Consider the following 16,672-nt stretch of genomic DNA (forward strand, 5'->3'; position numbering starts at 1 on the left):
GAGGTGGGGGGGTGGGGGGGGTGTCATTGAATATTTTTAAGGCAGAGGTAGATAGATTCTTGTCAGGCAAGGGAATCAAAGGTTATCGGGGTCAGATGGGAATGTGGAAATCGAAACACCAGAAGATCAATCATGATCTTATTGAATAGTGGGGCGGGCTCGAGGGGCCGAATGGTCTACTCCTGTTCCTATTTCTGATGTAGAAACTTATTCCATTGCTCGCCACCGAGATCCTTCGCTTTAATAAGCAATGTCCCAACTCAAATAAAAAATAACACCACCTGGATCAATGACAATCCACTGCGCTCTTGGTCACAACGCGCGGCGGTGCTAGGTTGAGGCAGGCATTAGGACCCAGAGGGAGCCAATTGCCTCCGTTGTGTTTTTTGGGTCAGCGGCTGAAAGGGAACCGAAAGGAAATATTGTCAGCCAGAGGCGGCAGATCGCCTTCAGGACAGCAGTGCTCCCGGACCTGCCGGCAGGGGTAGGACAAGGCTGCTCGAGCAACAAGTGAAATTCGGGGGCAGTGTTTGGAGCACAGAGGCTTTGGCATTTAAACTTCAACATGAGAGAGCCGCGCTTCAGGGATAACTTCTGGGTGAGTGGCTGAAACTTGTGTGGGAGCAAAGGGGAGGGAGGGAGGGAGGGAGGGAGGGGAACGGGGGGGGGTGGGGGGGTGGAGGGGGGTCTGTCCAGAGGCTGTTAACACGGTGGCCCCCATGAGTGAGCAGGGGTGCGGGGACACCCCAGTATTTCTCACCTATTTGCAGGGGTTTGAAGGAACATTTTACTCTCACAGTTTCCGTATATATATGTGGTCTGTAGGTGTGTTAGCACGAGTGTGTGTTTCTTCTCTCTCTCTCTCTCTCTCTGAAGGTCAGAAAGAGCAGCTTCATCCTTGGGGTTGGTACATCCTGCCGAGGTGCCCTTTCGTACCGTGATTCCACCTCATCAGCACCTAAGACGATTGCCTCTTTTTTTGGGGGAATGAATCCACGAGCTGCTCCTGCTCACTCTGTGGGGAAAAATATAACGCTGCAGATGCTGGAAATCCGAGGCAAAAACAAAAAAACCCGAGGCAAGCTAGCTCAGGTGAAGTTTAGCGCCTCAAATGTAAATCCCTTCCCCTTCCCCAAGATGCTGCCTGACTGAGTCAAACGCTTTCAACATTTTCTTCTTTAATTGTAGATTTCACTTTGAATGACAGCTGTTCGATCGTCACTTGTTCGTTTGTAAATAGTAGGATGTAGGTAGTGTAAATTTGATTTCTTTTTTAAACTGCAGGATGTAGGGGCGATCTGGCAAAAGGTATATTTAGGATTGGTGTCTGGAAGATTTTTTTTTACTGAGCAGGTTGCCCAATACGAGAAAGGGCAATTACGAAAGTAAAATACTGGGAACCTGAAATAAAAAAGAACAGAAAATGCAGGAAATACTCAGACTGGCAGCAACTGTGGAGGAACAGAGTTAATGACCCTTTGCCATAGCTGATGTAAGGGCAGCTGCTTGACCTGCTGAATATTCCCAGCATTTTCCTGGTTTATTATGAGGTCACTAGGTTATACTGGAAAAATTGTAAGACTCCAGTTCAAATAAAAGAGTTTGGTGCTGTGACAAGCATAGATTTTTCTCCAATTGTTCCTTCTGAGTAGATTCATGGAGGCAAAAACCTCAGATTAGCAAGCACCCTAAAGCCGAGGTGGGAGGAACTGGAGTTTGAACCTGCTGAAATTTGCTTCCTCCTCCACATAAATTGTAATTTAATGTGCCTCTGGAACGTGCCTTATGTCAGCATTGGGTTATCTTAAATTGAAGGTTTCACTATGAGGAAATATTTGTGAAATGGCTCCAAGACAGGGTGTGGTAAGAGCACATCTAGAGTACTGTATACATTTTTGGTTTCCATATTTAAGAAAAGATATAAATACATTAGAAGCAGTTCAGAGAAAGTTCACTTGACTGATACTTGGGTTGGGGGGTTGTTATCTTATGAGGAAAGGTTGGATAGGCTGAGCCTGTATCCATTGGAGTTTAGAAGAATGAGAGGTGACCTTATTGAAACATAAGATCCTGAGGGGACTTGACAGGGTGGATGCTGAAAGGACGTTTCCCCTTGTGGGAGAAAATAGAACTAGGGGGCACAGTTTAAAAATAAAGGGTCTCCCATTTAAGATGGAGATGAAAATAAATTTTTTCTGAGGGTTGTGAATCTTTGGAACTCTCTTCTCCAGAGAACAGCGGAGGCAGGGTCATTGAAAACTTTTAAGGCAGAGGTAGATAGATTCTTGACTAACAAGTGAATCAAAGCTTGTTAGGGGCAGATAGAATGTGGAGTTGAGGTCACAATTAGATCAGCCATAATCTTATTGAATAGTGGAGCAGGGCTTGAGTGGCCGAAAAGCTTACTTCTGCTCCTCGTGTCTTCAGCCCATCCATCTTCAGCTGCTTCATCAATGACTTTCCTTCCATCATAAGGTCAGAAGTGGGATGTTTGCTGATGATTGCATAATGTTCAGCACCACTTGTGACTCCTCAGATACTGAAGCAGTCCCTGTCCAATTACAGCAAGACCTGGGCAATATCCTGGCTTGGGCTGACAAGTGGCAAGTAACATTCGCGCCACACAAGTGTCAGGCAGTGACCATCTTCAACAAGAGAGAATCCAACCATCACTCCTTGATGGTCAATGGCATTACCATCACTGAATCCCTCACGATCAACATTTTGGGGGTTACCATTGACCAGAAACTGAACATGACTAGCCATATAAATAGTGTGGCTACAAGAGCTGGTCAGAGGCTAGGAATCGTGCGATGAGTAACTCACCTCCTAACTCCCCAAAGCCCGTCCACCATCTACAAGGCACAAGTCAGGAATAAGATGGAATACTCCCCACTTGCCTGGATGCCCACAACACCCAAGAAGCTTGACACTATCCAGGACAAAGCAGCCTGCTTGATTGGCACCACATCCACAAACATTCACTCCCTTGGCTACCGATGCACAGTAGCAGCAGTGTGTACCATCTACAAGATGCACTGCAGAAATTTACCAAGGCTCCTTTGACAGCACCTTCCAAACCCACAACCACTACCATCTAGAAGGACAAGGGCAGCAGATAGATTGGAACACCACCGCCTAGAAGTTCCCCTCCAAGTCACTCACCATCCTGACTTGGAAATATATCGCCACTCCTTCACTGTCGCTGGGTCAAAATCCTGGAACTCCCTTCCTAACAGCACTGTGGGTGCTATACCACATGGACAGCAGCGGTTCAAGAAGACAGCTCACCACCACCTTCTCAAGGGCAGCTAGGGATGGGCAATAAATGCTGTCCTAGCCAGCGAAGCCCATGTGCCCTGAATGAATAAAAAACATTTGTATGCTCCTATGTTTGTAAGACTGTAAACCTTCCAGATGCATTCAGTTTTCTATGGTGAAAGGGATACTACTATGATGAAAAGACTTTCTTCTGCTCATCAAAGTAGATGGGTGCTATGACGATACTTGCAATTCAGTGACAACACCACAGTATAACTTCAAGTTAGAAAACTGAATTCAGGGAATTTATGTTATGGGAGATAATCTGCCCACTGCAGATCAAAATTTTAACAGCAATTGAAGTGTTGTTGTCTTAGGGATGTTGTGTTGGGAATCAATTTTAAATCTGTGAAAGCCCTGCCCACCCACACTACCACACCTTTTGTTCCTCTTTTTACCGTTCTTGATATTTCTAGACTGAGCAGCATTGTTTTCAAATCCCTCCCTATCTCTGTAATCTGTCCCAGCTCCACAACCCTCCGGAATATCTGTGCTCACCTAATTCTAGATTCCTGAGCATCACCGATTTCACTCGGTCCACCATTAGTAGCTATGCCTTCAGCTGCCTAGGCACAGCACCCCCCGACCCCAGACCTCCCCAAAACCTCTCCGCTTCCCCACCTCACTTTCCTCCTTTAAGGTGCTCCTTCAAAACTTCTTGTTTGAACAAGCTTTTGGTCATCTGACCTCACATCTTTTGTGGCTCAGTGCCAAACTTTGTTTTACGATGCTCCTGTGAAGCAGCTCGATTAGCGGTGGGTTGGGATTGTTAAGATAAAGCTGCTATATAAATTGTTGCTGTGATTGGTAATGCCCTCAACCTATGGCTGCTTCCAAATGAAAACGTGGTGCGGAACGGCTGTGGGTTTTGCCCTGTCAGTCATGGCTTCATGGCGGGACACATTGCCCAAAACCCTTCTTGGGGGAGTTCAGCTACAATATCAGGTCATTGACAGCTCAGTATATGCTGTCCTTTTATCTCTGGAATCTATCTTTTAAGTTAGCTTAGTTGAATCCGATGATAATTTTAGTAGATGCATTCGGAGTCTTCAGCAAAATCTAGCCTGGGTTATCAGTTATTAATAGGCACAAAGTGAAGCATTGAATTTAATTTTTAATATGGTAGCAGGTGACACTTTCAGAGTATCCCCTCCTTAAACATTTGGCATGCAGAATTATCAGATGTGCCATAGAGGGCACTTTTTTGAGGTTGGGTTAAAATCAATTGTTATTGCAATTTAGTGGAGAAGATCGACTTTATTTCTGGGATGGGAGGTTATCTTACGAAGAGAGGTTGGACAGGCTGGGCCTGATTCCATTGGAGTTTAGAAGAATGAGAGGTGATCTTATTGAAACATATAAGATCCTGAGGGGACTTGACAGGGTGGATGCTGAAAGGATGTTTCCCCTTGTGGGAGAGACTAGAACTAGGGGACACAGTTTAAAAAAGATAATCGTTTGGTAATACAGAACTTGGGTATTGCTGAAATAAGAGACCTTTTTGTCAAAGCTTTTCACCAGGACAATTTGCAAGAATACCAAATGTAAAGGGAACAACAATTTATGCTCTATGAGAAGAGAGTGCTGGCTAGTTGGCAAGTGGACTCTGATTGGCAGAGGCATTGCCATGGAGAATGCACCAGTTGATAGTGACTGATAGTTAACTGGCAAGCACTGTTTGAAATTTAAAATAGGAAACTTGACTCTGAATGGTCAAGGCATTGCCCTGAGGAATGACCCAGTGAATGGCTGTCATTTATTTTGTTTAGCTGAAGCAGGTGCAATGTGTGTACATGTTCTTTCTGTCTGCAAATAACAGGGCCCTGTGTATTAATTTATGTAGCTTCCAGTACACACACATGCGGCACAGTATGAGCCCAACTGACAAACTTAAATTGGTTTCTGTCGTAATTCTTAGCACACTGAGGATTACTTAGCAAATGTTGGCCAATCGCGAATCACATCTAATGTTGGACACTGTTTTGAGTTTTGCCAGCATGGACTGGTTGGGTACGGTTTGTACCTTGCCAGTGTTTGGGACATATGGCCTAGATACCTAGCATCACACTGGCACTGAAATTCATATACCACATTACTCATTTGTTGATAGGCAGAACGTCTTTATGGCTTGACGGCAGCATCCACTTAATGGCAAATTCCACTCGTGTTGCTACTGTGTAGTAGCAGTGTGAAGCAGCTAGCTTCACTGTTGCTCAAATTTTTGAGTTAGATTACCCTAGAAGGGCAAGGTGAGGTAGCCTGGGCACTTTTCAGGGCTAACAATGACGGCCTTAGGCCCATTCATGAGTTTGCGTGATGTACAGTGCAAAATTATCTGATCAGGGTAGCCATTATTCTGCAAGGATGCCTCTGATGTGCCCTATTTTGCATCAAGCTTGCATGATGAGCAAATGGCTCAGGCCCTATTTATGAGGTTGCCAATAAGGCACGTGGAACTGTAAGAATCCCAACACGTATAATGACCAGTGAAGGTATGCTTGCGGTAGACCCTGGTAGAGAACCCCCTAGCAGATTTCTCAACTAGTACATCAAGTAAAGGGCGTTCATTTGACTGCTCCGTTTCAAAGGTGATTTTGAACGCAGGATGGAGCACATTAAGACATGTATGGAAATTATTACATGCAGTTGCAGATTTAAATATAGCAAACGTATCATCCACATCTCCGAAATGCGCGAGGGATAGGAGGTTAGGTGTCATTCCATTGAAGACACGTTTCTCATGGAACCCAACAAAGATGTTTGCAAGAACTGGGCCGAGAGGTGATTCCATAACAACACCATCTATTTAGGCATACATGGTGTCATTAAAACTGAGCTCAACTGCCCAAGTTGCCGAGTTCATAAGTTCGATGAATACTGATTCATGTAGTGTGGTGCAGTTGCGTGTACTGGAAGTCATATATATTAATACACAGGGCCCTGTTCTTTGCAAACAGGAAGAACATGTACACACGTGGCACCTATTTCAGCTAAACAAAATAGGTGACAGCCATTCGCTGGTTCATTCCTCTGAGCAATGCCTTGACCAATCAGAGTCAGGCTACCTGGTTTAAATTTCAAACAATGCTTGACAGTTAACTGTCAGTCTCCATCAACTGGTACATTCTCCGTGGCAACGCCTCCAGCAATCAGAGTCCACTTGCCAACCAATCAGCACTCTCTCTTCTCATATTGTATAAATTGTTGTTCCCTTTACATTTGGTATTCTTGCGAAATATCCTGATGAATGCAGGACACAAAGCTTTGACAAAAATATATATTTTTTCAGCAATACCCAAGTTTAAAAATAATGGGTTTACGATTCTAAGATGGAGATGAGAAGAAATTTTTTCTCTGAGGGTCGTGAGTCTTTGGAACTCTCTTCCCCAGACAGCAGTGGAGGCAGGGTCATTGAATATTTTTAAGGCTGAGGTCGATAGATTCTTGACTAACAAGGTTGTCAAAGGTTATCGGTGGGAGGCGTAATGTGGAGTTGGGGCCAGCATCAGATCAGCCATGATCTTATTGAATGGTAGAGCAGGCTCGAGGGGCAGAATGGCCTTCTTTTCCTAATTCATATGTTTGTATGTTCTGCTTCGTGTGATTCTTGACCAGTAAATTCTATACTATTTTTTTTTGCGTTGTTGTAAAAATAAATCTGTTTAAGCGGTATTGTGATCTTTAATCTTGAGCAGACTTATAGAGCACATTAAGGTAATGTCGCAATAGAAAATATTTATCCAGATTGTTACTGGAAGTTAAATCTACTATGGGACCTGGGGTCAAAAGGCAAGTCCAGGATAAATATCAGGAAGCGCTTCACACAAAAAGAGAGGGAGAACTTTATAAAGTTTCTTTTCACAACCTCAAGGCATTCCAAACTACTATACAGCTCATTAAGTACTTTTTTGTTGAAACAGTCACTATTGTATTGTAGGAAAATGCAGCAGTCAATCAGCTGACAGCAGGGTCCAACAAGCAGCAATAAGATAATGACCAAATAAATTATTTTTAGTCTCGTTGGTCGAGGAATCAAATTTGAGAATTTGCATTAAGATAAAAGCAAAATACTGCGGATGCTGGAAATCTGAAACAAAAACAAAAATACCTGGACAAACTCTGCAGGTCTGACAGCATCTGCGGAGAGGAATACAGTTGACGTTTCGAGTCCGTATGACTCTTCATCAGTTCTGATGAAGAGTCATACGGACTCAAAACGTCAGCTGTATTCCTCTCCGCAGATGCTATCAGACCTGCTGAGTTTTTCCAGGTGTTTTTGTTGAGAATTTACATGATCTCCTTTGAATAGTGTCATGGAATCTTTTATTTTGGTCTGAGCAGGAAGATGGAGCCTTGCCTTAATGTCCCATCCAGAAGGTATCACCACATCAATTAGACTTCAACTCTAAGTTCTGAAAGTTCTGAGCTCATTGTGACGAAAGGCCTGTTTGTGACCCTGTCTTCCCATGTTCTTTCCTAATCTTTGTCTGAGAATTGAGGGTTTATGCACAGTGGGAGTGTGAGGATAGGGGGAGGCGTGGTATCAATGGGTGGCAGGCAGTGATAGGTGCTGAAATGATTTCACTCTTCACGGAAGAACAGATCAGGAAATGAACATTGCTCAGTGGCCACTTTGGGCCAGTGGTGCTAACTGGTCATCTATCCATCCTATGGCCAGGAGTGGATGTGCTTAAAGGAAGGTGGGGGAAAATAAACAATACAGCACATGCCCAAAAAACAGTCATTGGTTGCAGAATACTTTAGGATGTCTTAAGCGCACAATGAGCTGTTATATAAATATAATTTTGTTTGTTTGTCCTATAGAGTTGGAAAGGAATAAGGCAAAAATGATAATGGTTGACTTTCTGACTGGTGGGACTGTTCCTGACAGTGGGGTTTAGGGATCGAGAATTGGGTGTCCAGTATTCTTACCTGGTCCCGTCTAAGAATTTCCCTACCCCACCTCATGATTTTCTGATCAGGCTTAATACTCTCATAATTTGTTCCTGTATCTCCTGTGGGAGAACTTCATTTCATATGCATCCAGCAAGCAAATGAGCAGCCTTTTGAGGAGCTCTGAGATATATCCTGACCTTTGAGTGGACCCATCGCCAAGTATTGCTTTGGCCCATTCACAGCAGCATTAAAAGTAATCTGTATGCAGAAAGCAGCAGATAAAAGGACACAGGTTTTTTATTTAGTTGGATTTTTTGAAACTGCTTTTGTATCGTAGTGAAGCTGATGTAAATAAAGTGCTTCCAAGAGTGCAGAGGAACAAGAAGAACCTTGAACAAGAGGAGATCTGTAAAGTGGCCTGCAAAGTACACCAACTTTCACACTACTCCAGGAAGCAATAATTCCAAGCTGCAGAGTTAAATACTACATTTTTTAAAATAAACAATGCAACAAACTTTCATTTATATGTTAAAGCCTCAGGGTGTCCTTAGAACACCTTAAAGTACTTTGACTGCAAGCTGTAGAGGCCAGTGCTGTTTGGCAGGTCAATGTGAAGTTAATGCTGGAGTTTGTGTTCAGGGTGGCCCAAGAGCATTATTTCATGCTCCAAGTAGTGTAACATAAAAGAATGTATTTGCTGACATCAGCAGAAAGAAAATCTCTAGACAAAGTAGTAAGAAAGCAACTCGACAAGTTCCCTTTGTACTTGTGACATGTGTGTTTAATGTTATTTCCTTCTTTTGGTAGTGTGAGGATTTTTAAAATTTATTCTTTCACAGGACTTGGGCATCGCTGGCTAGGCCAGCATTTATTGCCCATCCCTAATTGCCCTTGAGAAGGTGGTGGTGAGCTGCCTTCTTGAACTGCTGCAGTCCATGTAGTTTAGGTACATCCACAGTGCTGTTAGGGAGGGAGTTCCAGGATTTTGACCCAGCGAAAGTGAAGGAACAGCGATATATTTCCAAGTCAGAATGGTATGTGGCTGAGGGAGGGGAACCTGCAGGTGGTGGTGTTCCTATGCATCTGTTGCCCTTGTCCTTCTAGGTGGTAGAGGTTGTGTGTTTGGAAGGTGCTGTCTAGGGAGCCTTGGTGAGTTGTTGCAGTGCATCTTGTAGATGCTACACACTGCTGCCACTGTGTGTTGGGGGCGGAGGGAGTGAATGTTTGTGGAAAGTGGTGGATGGGGTTCTGATGGGTCAGATGAAGTAGGGTGGGTGGAAGTTTGTTTGGAGCATAAACAACAGCACAGACCAGCTGGGCTGAGTAGACTATTTCTGTGCTGTAAATTGAATGTAGTGGCATATATTTTGTGTGCCCTACATTCTAATCTTGTGATCCTTCTCAGTGCTTTCTGAGTGACCAGAATAAAAGCGGTGGCTGCTTCTGGAGAACTGCTTGGGGCTGAAGTTGCATGTAAGTAAGGGCATGTTCATTGCACCCTCCTATTCATCATGTGGTAATGGCAAGTATTTCATCCTGGATGATGTTGTCAGGTTTGCAGTTTTCATTTGCGTTTGAAGTTAGGCCTTCTAAATAGTTAGACCTTCTAAATAGTTAGAACAGCATTGGCATGGAGTACCACTGAGCACTCTGGATGCCAACCCTGTGGGATTGGTGCATGAAGTGTCAAATTAGGAACCATCCTGTGCCTTATTTCTCCCAGAATAACTGCTGCTTCAGGAAGCCTTGGTGTTCTGACATGCTATTGCTGCAATGACAATGTTGTACAAGTTGTAACCCTTATGCAACAAGGTCTAGGCCAAAGGTGCACTTAGCTTTTAAGCAGTGCCAGATATTGCATCCAAAATAGTAAGCTCTGTCACACTCCGAATATGTACCAGAGGCTCACCCCTCAATGAGGAAAATGTGACAGTTCTGGGAAGGTATTACAAAAAGCCAGAGTTCCTTCCATTGAGGGTCACTGACAGTCCAGAGTGCGTCACTGAGAGTGACGCTGGGGTTGGAGTGTGTCGCATGGAGACCACTTTGTGAGTTGGACAATATTAAACAAATGGAATGCTTTAAAATTAACATCAGGTCTATGGAAGAAGTATACAATTATTGGAACAAAAACAGAATTACCTGGAAAAACTCAGCAGGTCTGGCAGCATCGGCGGAGAAGAACAAAGTTGACGTTTCGAGTCCTCATGAATGGTCATGAGGACTCGAAACGTCAACTTTGTTCTTCTCCACCGATGCTGCCAGACCTGCTGAGCTTTTCTAGGTAATACTGTTTTTGTTTTGGATTTCCAGCATCCGCAGTTTTTTGTTTTTATACAATTATTAGAATTTGGGCTAATTTTAGTTAGGAACAACATGAAGACTATTAAATTAGCTGAAACATCATCAAATTTGATTGAATGTATAGCAAGGAAACAGATTATTCAGCCTACCTAGACTGCGCTGGTGTTACTCCACATGAGTCTTCCCCCAACCTATTTCCCTCATCTCAGCATTTCAGTGTATCCCTCTGCTTGCTTTCCTCTTGTGATCATCTAGTTTCCTTTTGAAAACATCTAAGCTATTTGCATCAACCACTTCCTGTGCTAGTGAGTTCCACATTCTAACCACTATCTGAGTAAAAGAATTTCTCCTTATTTCCTTATTGTTTTTATTAGTAGCTTTCTTATCAAACCAGGGGCCATAAATATATTCTCTCAGAAGTGGAAACATTCTCTACATATCTAATCTGTCTGACCCATTCATAATGACTTCTATCAGGTCACCTTGAAGTCTTCTCTTTTCTAAAGAAAACTGCTAGACCTGTTTGATGTTTTCCAATAGCTGTAATCTTCCGGTTCTTGTAAAAAAGAGAATGTTTGTGCTTACTCCAGTATTTTTATGTCCCTTTTATAATATGGAAACTAGAAGTGTGCACATTACTGATTGCAAAATTAACATAACTTCTGTACTTTTGAATTCCATACCCATAAGTACAAACATACGAATTAGGAGCAGGAGTAGGCCATTCGGCCCCTCCAACATTCAATAAGATCATGGCTGGTCTGATTGTGCCCTCAACTCCACGTTCCACCTACCCCGATAACCTTAGATTCTTGACTAACAATGGAGTCAATCTACCTCTCCCTTAAAACAATTCACTGACCCTGCCTCCACTGCTCTCTGGGGAAGAGAGTTCCAAAGACTCATGGCCCTCTGAGAGGGAAAAATTCTTCTCATCTCTGTCTTAAATAGGAGACCCCATATTTTTAAACTGTGTTCCCTAGTTCTAGTCTCTCCCACAAGGGGAAACACCCTTTCAGCATCCACCCTGTCAAGTCTCCTCAGGATCTTGTATGTTTCAATAAGATCACCTCTCATTCTTCTAAACTCCAATGGATACAGGTCCAGCCTCTCCAACCTTTCCTGATAAGATAACCCCCTGCCCCCCACCTCCCGTCCCAGGTATCAGTTGAGTGAACCTTCTTTGAATTGCCTCTAATGCATTTATATTCTTTTTTAAATAAGGAGACCAGAACTGTACACAGTATTCCAGATGTGGTCTCACCAACGCCTTTGCAACAGTAGCAAGGCATCCCTACTTTTATATTCCATTTCTCTTGCAATAAATGACTAAATTCCATTTGCCTTCCTAATTACTTGCAGTACCTGCATACTAATTTTTTGAGATTCATGTACCAGGACACCCAGATCTCTCTGTACCTCAGGGTACATCTCTCTCCAATTAAATAACATGCTGCCTTTCTATTCTTCCTGCCAACGTGAACACATTCACGTTTTCCCACGTTGTACTCCATCGACCAAATTTTTGCTCACTCACTTAACCTCTCTATTTCCATTTGTAGGCTCCTTATGTCCTCCTCACAACTTCCTTTCCTACCTATCTTTGTGTTATTAGCAAATTTAGCAACCATACATTCGGTCCCTTCATCCAAGTCATTAATATAAATTATAAATAGTTGGGGGTCTCAGCAATGATCCTTGTGGCACTCCACTCATCACATCTTGCCAACCCAAAAAAGACCCATTTATGCCTACTCTCCGTTTCCTGTTAGCTAGCCAATTCTCTATCCATGCTAATATGTTGCCCCTACATCATGAGCTCTTATTTTGCCTGGTAACCTTTGATGTGGCCCCCCTGCCTTCTGGAAATCTAAGTAAAGCACACCCACAATCTCCGTTGCTTGTTACTTCCTCAAATAACTCCAATAAATTAGACAAACATGATTTCCTTTCCGCAGAAATAAATCTCAGTGCGTTGTATCTTAGATTCCTTTGCTGCCTTGCAATGGTGCTTTTCATGATTTGTCCACTTGTATCCCTAGATCCCTTTGCTCTTCTACCCCATTCAGTTTTTAAAAATTTTCTGAGAGGTTTCTGGTTTTTTTCCAAAGGCCATCGCCTCACATTTTTCTATGTTAAAGTTCATTTGCTACTTAACTGTCCAGGCTGCAAGTTTTCTACCGCCTGCTTTTATTATGTTGCATTCTTCTTTAGTGTTAGCTAGATCTATCAGCTTGGTAACTTTTGTAACTTTTGCTATTCAGTTACTTATTCCTAAATTCAAATTATTCATGTAAATTATGAATAACAATGGTCCCAGCACTGATCCTTGTGAAGAACCACTTTCTACCACCCTTCAATCTGAGTAACTACCTTTTACCCTACCCTCTCTGCTTTCTTTAATTTAGCCAATTTGCTATCCAATCAAAATACAATGCATCTTGCTTCACGGCGACTGAATTAAATTTATTTTTATTACGGAGGGTTCCAGGTTTTTCATTAGTGTTTGGCACTCTCTGAAGATATGACTCAATGAATATAACACTGTAGGCTTACATGTATGTTAGTGCTATGAGTGAGATCTGTGATCAGCACATTCTTTATCAGCATTCCTTCAAACTGCATGTCTAAATGACTCTCGACTTGGCAGGAATGGTCGACAGGCAACCTTTTTAACAAAAAATGACGTCAGCTTTCAGAAATATAAATCTGCACCACCTGATTAACCTATGGCTAATTATATAGAAAGAAAGTTGGTGGAGTGATGGAAAGAAATTCTTTTTGGGCAAGTTTAAGTGCTATTTGGTATTGAAGAGAATGTGAGATTCTGAAGGTAATCGTGAGCATGGACTGACTGGCTATTACAGGGCTAGTAGCAATGATCAGCAACGTGTTGTAGGCAGGGCCTTATCCTCTGCAGTTTTAAGCAAACTAAACCTGCTGTGGTTGTCTGGATAAATATTTTTTGAAAACCTCACCTCAGCGTTATAACAGTAAATCGGCATTTGCAGAAGAGATTATGTAATTTTTGAAGCAGGTCACTGTGGTGGAGTTGCCAGTTTGGGCAAAATTGTATTCTAACTCGTGTCTGTGTTTTTAGTTTGTTTGAACTAGTTTTTGTGTCAGTAATGCCCGTTGCGGAAGAGAGCATTTGCCCTGGAGCTGCTCGTTGTTTTGTGGAACTGGGAGAATGTGATGCCACACCTATTGTTTCAAATAAAATAGGTAAAGGGGAAGCAAAGGAGACAATTGTGTGCTAGCCTAGGCTTTTAAACGTATGTCACTGTCTACTTTGTTCTCTGTTATTAACATGCAGTCAAGCCTAAAATATTTCCTGCCCAAACAGAGCTGAAGAATTATAGAGAGTCTCACTCAGCTGTAGATCTTGGTTTTGTGCAAAATGGGTGGCAGTGAATTGGCAGCTCAATGTAAAACAAGCTTCTGACTTGTTATCTCCTGTTTAACACTAACAAATCAAGCCAAGATGTTCACCAGAGTCTGAGAACAAGTCTGGGAATGTCAATCCCTGGGACGGGCAATCTGGAAGTAGTATAAATATCATTTATCAATTTTTGTCCATTTAAAGAAAAACTAGTATTTACCTGCTCTGACAATGGTATGGGGATGGGATGGATTTTAACAGGCAAGAACAGGGGTGGGTTGGGCATATACTTAACATGGGGAAAAATGAAGCACGTTCGCAACCCAGCCCTAATGCACTGACCGTGCGCCTGTTTAACTGAGGCCTGTTTGGCTGCGTGTGAGTAACTAGCTCGCTGAAGCCTGCACTTTCATGAGTGATTAATTAAGACACCAATTAACCTCATAACTGCATGCAAACACATCGGATTTAATGGCTCCAGAACGGGTTTCACGGAGTTCAGGAAACTTGTCGGTGAAAAAGGGATGCATATTGGATACAATTCATGGAGGTCTTTAAGCTCTAGGCTGTCTGTTGTCATTAGATGCTCAGTTCTTACAGTTGCTTTGTCAGTCCCTTCTGGCAAATGTTTAGCATAGTCCTTGCTAGCATAAGATTTTGGAGAAGTTTGGATGCTATCAAACAGAGGAGCAACATGAAGGGAAATCCAATGAATGTTTATCACACTACATCAAGAGAAAGCGATGATGTGCTGTGGTGGGATGAAGGAGGTGGAGAGGAGAGAGGGGCCAAGCTCAAAGAATGCACTACCTACATCAACAAGTGTGCAGACAGAGGCACAACTTCCTTAACCTCAGGGAAGAGTAGTGTCTCTGCAGGCTGGGTTTTGTTTTATTCATTCATGGGAAGTGGGTTTCATTGGCAGTGGCCAGCATATGTTGCCCAGCCCTTAATTGCCCTTGGGGAGGTGATGGTGAGCCGCTGCCTTGTACCACTGCAGTCCATCTGATGTAGGCACACCCACAGTGCTGTTTGGTAGAGTGTTCCTGGGTTTTGACCCCCCAGTGATGATGACAGCATGGTGGTATGTTTCCAAGTCAGGATGGTGCACGGATTCATTTGAGGACCTTGCTTAAACCTCCATGAAGGTGGCCCCTCTCTCCTTCTGGCCATCTTTGTAATTCCCTGCACCATCCATCTGCTAGCAATTGAGTCGGGCCCCTTCATCCTCTCTGCTGTTGTGGAGAGTGTGCATGGCATGTCTTTCAGTACCTGGCTTAGTTGTTGTTTCAGCACCAGCATTCTCCTTCTCAATGATAGCCCATAGGGGTTCAACATCTGAGTCCTGCTGAGCAGAATTTGAAGAGGTTTGCAGGTTCAATCGAGGTATTCAAAAAGGTATTGGATTGCTATCTGAAAAGAGAGAATGTGCAAAGTTACAGGGATAAGGCAAGGGAGTGGGACTAGATAGAGTACTCTTTCAGAGAGCCAGTGCAAACTCAATGGGTCAAATGGCCTCCTGCACTATAAAGATTCTGTGATACTGTGATATGACCTGCCTCGAAATTACAATGGGGCCAGCGTGTCCTCTAATAGTGCAGAGCCACTTGGGTGCTTTAAAGCTGTTCCCAGTGAATGTGCTGGACTATTTGATCTACAGGTTTTTAATGTCCTGTATTATTCTGTCACCAGTTATGTATCCGTGGTTGCTAGATACATCCCCATCCTCTAAAGTGGTGACTTCAGAAACAAATTTTCTGGCTCTGTCTGACTGTAGTGTCATCAATGTATAGATTCACTTACCCTGCACAAAGGCCAAAAGGGCCAATTATCTGGCAGCTGTGAGCATCAATTACCTCACCACATAGACCCAGTTGTACGTTTGATGGCCAAATAGCATTCTTGGGTGCTGAACCAATACCTTTGTAAAGAAAGGTGAGTTGTGGTATTGACCAGCCCCTGCCCAATGTAAATGTTGCAACTCTCATCAGTTAAAATTTTGAAAGGTCCTTGGGCTGGTAATCACATCTAAGCTATATTGCAATAAGTAAGTTGTGAAATGTCTGCAAAGAACGTGAGAATGTTCAGGAAAGGTTTAATCTTGCATTTCAGCATTAGCAGCTGACCACATTGAACATTGTCACCTGTTTAACAGGTTTAACTTATTGGTTCTGGACTCCGTACAGTCCAAAGTAATCCTGAGCATTGAATCTGATGAGACTGGCTACTCTGTCTAATGTAAATGGTCTGCTCTGTTATGGTTCGTTTTTTTGTCATTCACTCATTGGATGTGGCATCACTGGCAAGGCCAGCACTTATTGTCCACTCCTAAATCTCTGTCTTCAACTCTATCACGACGGACCTGACCAGTTTCCTACCTGCTCTTCAAAATGATCACATCTGAGATGATGGTGGGCTCAGTGGTTTGATTTTGGCTTGATGGATCAGCTGCCTGTCTTTGTATGTTGGTATGTCTGTAGCTATGATGTGGTATAAGGGTGGGATTGAAGCATGTTACAAAGCACTAGATATTGGCTAAACACCTGTCAAGGCATTTGAAATTAATCCAACAGGAAGGATCTAAACCACCCAGATTATTAAATTTCCTGTACAATAGACAATGAAATTTGGCTGCTTTGCCAAATAAGGTGCCAGCAACATATCTTTGAAAGCTATCAGATTTACAAAGGAGTGCCAGAAATAACAGGAAGCAGAAAATTTTCACTGTACAAGTGCCTTTTTCCAGCCCTCATCCAATATTTATCTCAA

General features: G+C 42.9%; 1 protein-coding gene across 1 annotated transcript in view; it reads left to right on the top strand.

Moving 5' to 3' along the window:
• Positions 1–427: 427 nt before the first annotated feature.
• The window catches only part of pstpip2 (proline-serine-threonine phosphatase interacting protein 2), a 137,685-nt gene continuing 121,440 nt past the window's right edge, over positions 428–16,672 (top strand). The window contains exon 1 of the mRNA XM_078553198.1: positions 428–598. Within this exon, the coding sequence (XP_078409324.1) occupies positions 566–598 (33 nt within the window). The 5' untranslated portion in view covers positions 428–565. The remainder of the gene's footprint in view (positions 599–16,672) is intronic.

Source organism: Cetorhinus maximus, chromosome 1, assembly GCF_964194155.1.
Source record: "Cetorhinus maximus chromosome 1, sCetMax3.hap1.1, whole genome shotgun sequence".
NCBI classification, from domain to species: Eukaryota; Metazoa; Chordata; class Chondrichthyes; order Lamniformes; family Cetorhinidae; genus Cetorhinus; species Cetorhinus maximus.